The 6,719-nt window shown below is 45.7% G+C and overlaps 1 protein-coding gene across 2 annotated transcripts; it reads right to left on the bottom strand.

Annotated features, from left to right (window-relative positions):
• Nucleotides 1-2,149: 2,149 nt before the first annotated feature.
• Nucleotides 2,150-4,669, bottom strand: LOC117194759. Of its 2 annotated transcripts, none has more exons than XM_033399258.1 (7): nt 4,409-4,669; nt 3,444-3,821; nt 3,230-3,390; nt 2,973-3,149; nt 2,758-2,904; nt 2,423-2,686; nt 2,150-2,321 (listed from the first exon to the last, which is right to left on the bottom strand). In XM_033399258.1, the coding sequence occupies exons 1-7, from the start codon at nt 4,667-4,669 to the stop codon at nt 2,219-2,221; spliced, it is 1,491 nt and encodes a 496-aa protein (XP_033255149.1). In that variant the 3' UTR covers nt 2,150-2,218. The 2 variants fall into 2 exon arrangements, with proteins under 2 accessions (XP_033255149.1, XP_033255150.1); XM_033399259.1 differs by having other exon boundaries at nt 3,230-3,378.
• Between the last annotated feature and the right edge of the window lie 2,050 nt (nt 4,670-6,719).

Here is a 6,719-nt window from a genome sequence, read left to right as displayed (position 1 = left end):
GAACAACTTTCTTCTTATGACAGAGATAGACGTGGCAGATAGTTCCGCCAAGACATTATCCAATAATCTTTATCAACAGCCACAGCCAGCGCTGTAGCATCCGCGCCACGTGCCTACCTCCACCTCCAGCTCCAGGTTAAGTTTGTTGGAAACTTTAGTCTGCATGACAGTCGATCCGATATCCCTGTGCATTTGGATTTGTTTGCAGGTAACGACAAGGCTCAAGATATTTTACTTATTAAATATCAATGTACTTTTCCTTCCATTTGCCTAATTTACCGCTGTCAACAGCAAGACAAACAATATTGTAGTCCAAAAGAGTGTACACACTGGCCGCCCAGGGTTGTCACGCTACGATAAAATAAAAACATCTGTGTCGTAAATGTGAGATTAAAAATTCAACGAAATATTTGTATCCCCGCGAAGCTTGGTTTTTGGAGATCAAAAAGGTCTTCCATATCCCGATGTCTCCGAAGATAGGGCTTATCCGAAGTCCCTTCAAAATGAAAGAGCGTAATCCGCTTTTACATTAAATCGGATTTAAATATAAACTCTATAGCGGCAGATATTCAAATTTATTTTCTTGGAAATCCTCACAGAAATTTAAATGATTAAATTCCAAGTGCTCTTAAAGATGGGAAACCCAACCAAACTGTCGTCTAGGGCCTGAAATTGTCCAACTCCTGATGGCACTTCAGGTGACGGCGTAAACGCCAAGCTCCGCCTGAGGGGGGCCAGGAGGGCCCATGGAGTGGGGCCATAAAACAATTTGGTTGTAAATTTACGATACCCCCGGCCATGTATGACAGAAGGTACATAAATACTCGAACACATAAAGGCCACGGGGCAGGAGGCAGTCGACATTTTCTTTCCACCAAGAAATTAGCAAAGGATGGAGGGTAGGAAACGAAACGAGCTCCATTGCTCCACCATTCTTTTGGAGGAATAAATTAATTTATTGAATGAACAGATTGCATTTTAAATTTATTATACTTCCATAGTATTGATTTTGGGGCACATGAATTTCTCTTTACATGATAGAAAATTTTGGTGTTGGAGATTGACGTAAGGCTAATCCCGGTTTTTCACACTGGGCTTAACTTTGTATTATAATTGGACATCCCATCGTATTTATGTATATATTAAGCCTATGTTTTGTGTTTGTATTGGGGTTTTTTTCATTGTCCTCCTCACAGGACAAGTGTCTTTTAATCAAATTACAATTGGGGTTAATTTAATAAACTCTCACTTTCTACCTTTCACAGGATCTGTTCTATCTTTCATGTGTGTCCTGTGGCTGATTTAACTGTGGCTGGCACTGTGCCACTTGCAAATAATTCACTTTCTTTTGACTTTTGTAAAGAGTGTGCGGTGTGTGTGATTATGGGTTACGTGTTCGAGTGTCTGTATGCTACGGGTGTGGATGAACATTATTGGATTGCATTGAAAGAACTGGTAGCTTAGAAATAATGTATCGGAACTGGCGTTACGTTGCCTAAACGTAACGCCCAAGAGAACTAGTCCTCTGATCTACTATAATTGTTGAATACACGTTGCTTAATCAGACGCACCAACTGTGCATAATTTTGTAAATTTTTTTTTGGGAGATATTTCTTTAAACTTTTTTTTCTTGAGTTTTGTCATTTTTAAAGTCTATCAAACAAAATTTAGAACTGAACTGCATAAAAGAAACATTTTAGAAGAACTGAAAAAGCCGAAATGGAAACGAGTAGAAAAACGATGTTTCTTTTTTTGAACACCAAACGCTGGCACGGCCCTGTTCGATGCGATTCGGCTCTGATTGGTTCCGCTTCAGCTTGAGATCGGTCTGATTTGGCCAACTGATTTGGGGAAGCAGGAAAGCGCACCCGATTTGCAATAACAACTAGTAATACACGCATATATACGGCATGATATATATGTAGGCAATGGTAATCGAAAGACAACTAGTATTCCCTGGGTGTTGGTGGTGTGGTTGTGTTGCGCCCATGTTTTTGTACGAACATATTTGCTTTCTAACTTATTTCCCAAATTGATTTTGATATTCCTAAATTCCGGGATCCTAACTGAAGCCCTCTCTCCACGTCAAGGTCCCTCAAGTGTGCTGCTGTAGGTGTCTATGTATGTGTTCCAGGTGAAATGTGTTGACATGTGTGAGTGTGTGCGTGTGGGATGGGCTACCACTGCGCCGTTTCTATCTCCGGACTACGAACGCCGCTCAGTAGACAATGAGCAGGTTGTTCTCATTGAAGCCGGCGGAGTGTCCGGCGTTGCGTACAATGAAACAGGATCCATAGAAGTGCATGCGCTTCTCATTGCGACTACAAAGGACAGAACAGAACGGAAGTTAGCAGAGCAGGATGACGGGCGAGGGGGAGGGGGAGGGGGAGGGGGATGTTGAGAGCATCGGTTTGACACTCACCGAACAAACAGATGCGAGGTCTTGCCCAGAGAGGCAGTGCAATGGATGCCAGGTGTGGTCAAAGTGGCCGATCCATTGCCGGGACTGGTGCGAATCAAGCACTTGTTGTCCACACGAGTGACCTTCACCAGGCCATCGGCTGCCTGGGTGATGCGAAATCCGTTTATGTCATAGATCTCAGTGCCATCCTCGGTACAGGTGTAAGCTGAGTTGGCAATCACGTCATGGGCTTCAGCCATATAAGAGGGACCATGGCGCGAGTCGCTGCGAGAAGTTCGGGAATTAAATCGAAATTAGCCAAATAAGAAGCGATGCAATTGGCCGGGGGGACTCACTCATAGAACACTGCCAGGGTGTAGTCCTTGGTCAGATCGGTGAAAGTGTCGGTTGTGGTGCGCGTCCCGGCTGTGTCCACCAGGTAGATGAGAGCGCAAGCCTCGCTGGTGAAGCTCACACCCTTGTACCACATCTTGGCATAGCGACTGTAATGGGAAGATAATTCAAAGGATTCAAAAGATGCCCCGTTGGGGTAAGGGCCATTCCCACTCACACAAAGTTATTGCCCTTCATGCCGTCGTAGGTGACTATTTCGACTTTAGCGCCGCTCTGCAAGATGCGTCCATTGGGGTGGATCAAAGCCGAGTTGCTGCAGTTGCGTGATAGAGCAACTGCCACCATGCTGCGCTGATTGAGCACGCGCACCGCCTTGTCCAGAGTCATGTCAATGCTGCCCCATGCAAAGAAAGGTATTAACATTAGGGGTCGGTCTTAAAGAAGAGCCAAGGGGCTGGGGGCGTCCACACTCACCGCACGCCATCGCGGAGGCGCAACTGGATGGTGCCGTTCGTCATGGCAATGGGTCCAGAGCCCGGACATGCCGGCGGTGTGTGGTTCTCGAGCTCGAAGCTGCTCACGCGTGCCAAGGCGTATGGTGGAGGGGGCATTGGAGACGGCAACTGTTGGGAATTCTGAGATTGAGCATAGAATCGGCTAGATTTACAGATATGCAGGAGCCCCTTACCAGGCAGTAGTTCTGCTCGCTGTCGAAGCCATAGGTGGGCGTGGCATTGTAGCGCCCTGTGAGTGCCTTGCCGTTGTGCACCATTTTGCCAGCGTCTATTTCCTGCATATTCCCTGGCCCGTACTGGGGAGGGTTGGAAATGTGTATGCCCGGCAGTTGGACGTATGGATGGGCCGACTGACTGCCGACGGGGTAATTGGCGCACTCCTTGGAAATGCCGCTGGTGATGGTGTTGGTGCCAACGGTGGCGCTGCTAGCGAGACTGGAGCTGCTGCCGCGATCCATGTGGCCCACGGAGTCCGTGCCGGAGGACAGCGAGATGTTGCTCTTGCGTTGGGACAGCTGCCCCCCAGTCATGCCGACACGCAAGCTTGCTTGCTAAGGGAGGGGGGATGAGAAGGCGAGAGGTAGTAGCGGAAGTTAGATCCGGAAGGAAATGAAGAGGTGAGGAAGTGAAAGTGCCAGAAAATAATTGAATACCGGCAGGAGAGAAAACGACAGATACGAGAGAAAGTGTCAGCAGCGCAGAAATCGAATGACTTTGCAACTGTTGCTAACATTCTGTCGACATTCTGTTAACGCATGCATATACATACATACATACATATATGTATTTACATACGTGTGTGCGTTTTTCCCAATTTGCATTTGGTTTTTATAGAAATAAACCAAACTATTTTGAATAGTATTAGAAGAGAAGAGGGGGGGAATATAGAAGGAAAATTCGAATCTTAAAGTCGGAAAGTAAGAGAGCATTGGTGGAAAAGAGCGAGACGGAAAATAAGAAGGTCTGAAATAACAGGAGAGGGCAATGAGATGATGTGGCAATGCTGCTGTTGCCGAGCTGTTAAGACTGCGGCGGCAGTTAACTCGCTGTTGATACCCTGTAGCGCGATGATGCGGAAGTTTTGTAAATGTCTGAAAATTGAAGAAACTTTCACGCTATTGCTTGGAATTTCACTTACCGGCGATGGGTTGTTGGTGTAGACGGAGCGCTGGAGCACCCCGTTGGGCGGCTTGGTGGGCGAGCGCAAGATGTTGTTGATTTTGTCGTTCATCTGAGCACGCGACAAGAAGTCCTCGGCATTGAAGATCCCCACACGGGCGCCCTTCGGGCTGCTTACTTGCGAGACCGGCTCCTGCTGGGAAGTCTCGCAGTCCGATGACTGGCACTGCGCCTCCTTGGTGCTGACCTTGGGCTCAACGGACTTCGGCTCGGTGACCATTTTGATTTGGCAACTTTTTTCTTCTCGCTCTTTCTTTTCGTCAAGTGAGTTCACAAAACCGGCGTTTGTGTGTGCTTTAAATATGTGTGAGCTTACTTGAGAACACGCGCGTGCTAAAACAGTTTTAGAATATTTTGTTCGACACTTCTCACTACGACTCTGAGAGGAATTTTAATTTTTATATTTAATTTTCCACTTTACATGAGCTTCGCTCGCTGGCACAATTTTCGAAAGGATGACTGTTCGGATTTTCACACTGAAAGTCGTCGCCTGCTCAAACCGGAATTCAAAGTGAAAAGCAGAGCTGTCTCCCGATTATAATCGGAGCGATATTCAGGGCTGCATTTCAATGTTGTATGGATGTAGATCAGATACTAATTACTGTACATTTTCGTATTATTAATGGTACTCCGTGGCTTGAGTCTTGAGCTTCACAAAAAAATGGTTTACCAAATTACCAAATGGTTAAATGGTAAAATGTTTAATTCGTACACTGCTCATTTTCACCTTGTTCGATCCTTTCGGATTCCTGTAAAGACAATTTACCAAATACAATTCGTTCACAGACTTGAATTAAGGCGCCGCACTGACGCTGATCAATCCACAAGCCTGGAAAAAAGTATTGACCCGTCATCGTTTTGGCCCAAAGTAACTTCATTCTGGTCATGGCTATTTGTGGAATACTTCTGGCAGTCTTAATTTAATTTGGATCTCTTCCATAAGCTGCGTGCACTGCAACTCTCTCATCCCTAACTCCTCTCAAATCTGATTTCCTATAGATTATTAATTGGTACTTTGTATCGTTGCCCAACTAGAAATGGATTTAAGTCAGCTTGAATGCATTTCCGTCGGCCTAATCCTATTTCACGCTTTTAGAGTCGGACAAATGAAGTTTGCCAGCATCAAAGTCAAGCAAAATCGAATTAAGCAATAGGTGCCGCTCCCAACAGCATCAAGCAGAAGCTTTAAAGCATATTAGAAAATTGAAAAGTCAGCCAAAAGAGTTGCATTTGGCCATGTAAAAGTACTGTGCTGTGTGCTCGATGGTGGCATAAAACTGAAAGTTTCAATTTTCTGAAGTGCTCGCCTTGGCTCGAGAAGGTTGCGAAATGCCAAGTGTCAGTGCCAAAGGAGGCGGCTAAGCACGGAGGAGCCTCATCTTGGTGGGTTACTGCTGATGCAGTGTATCGCATATCTGCTTCGTCAGTTGGAATTTCTGGCATCATCTTTACGTGAGGGTACACACTTGTGTCCTGGAATTTGCATGCAAAATATAATAGTGCTAGGTGCCCATTTATGAATGTACAAGCTAAGCTCTCTATAGCGGACACATGGTTCCAGTAATTCAATCCGTACTATCCATATAGTGTAAGTAGCGAATGTGTACGGCTTTTGTTAGATGTTTGGTTCTACCCAAATTGTCGGATATGTGCGGGTAATGCTGGGGGGCTGTTGACAAATTAGCCAAAATTTAGAATTTGGCAGGCCCTGAAGGACGCCCGTCCGCGCTTGTACCAATGAAAATTAGCTGAGACATCGCACGTCTGGTGTGTGGGGGAGTGTTATTGTTTTGCCACCTTGTAGTCTGGATCGTAGAGAACTATTGTCGAACGGTTCAGTTCAGTAGGCAGCCCTGAACTTCTTGCGAATCGATTGACAACTATATCCCCTCGCCTGCTCACATGATTGATGCTGGCTTTCACTTTTTCGGCTAGAGCGCATTGACTTCCCCTGCATTTGGCCATCGCTGCCCACGCAGCATGGCACAGCGAATATTCGCCTAAAAATTCTGTTTCATTTTGCTTGTGACATATTTGAAATTTATTTTCGGTGCTGATGCTGCCACCCCGATGCTGTTGCTGTTGCTGTTGCAGCTGCATCTGCACCTCCGCCCACGCACTGCATTGACTCAGTTTGAGAGTGAAAATACAAAAGAACAGTTGGCAAATATTGTATTTATAGAAAATGCAATATGCATGGAATCCGAATGAAATACGGAAACTCATTTGTAAAAAGCTACAATGCCTTGACCGGCTCCACCACCTCTTTT

The sequence above is a fragment of the Drosophila miranda genome, assembly GCF_003369915.1.
Source record: "Drosophila miranda strain MSH22 chromosome Y unlocalized genomic scaffold, D.miranda_PacBio2.1 Contig_Y3_pilon, whole genome shotgun sequence".
Taxonomy (NCBI): Eukaryota; Metazoa; Arthropoda; class Insecta; order Diptera; family Drosophilidae; genus Drosophila; species Drosophila miranda.
This window is presented reverse-complemented; position numbering and strand designations above follow the sequence as displayed.

What these genes read in the sequence shown, in the direction of transcription:
- LOC117194759 (XM_033399258.1), bottom strand. Translation starts at nt 4,669, where the DNA reads ATGGTCACCGAGCCGAAGTCCGTTGAGCCCAAGGTCAGCACCAAGGAG. An exon ending in ATGAAGGGCAATAACTTTGT is followed by an intron (nt 2,905 to 2,972) that starts GTGAGTGGGAAT and finishes TTCCCATTACAG; the next exon opens with TCGCTATGCCAAGATGTGGT. An exon ending in ACCCTGGCAGTGTTCTATGA is followed by an intron (nt 2,687 to 2,757) that starts GTGAGTCCCCCC and finishes AACTTCTCGCAG; the next exon opens with CGACTCGCGCCATGGTCCCT.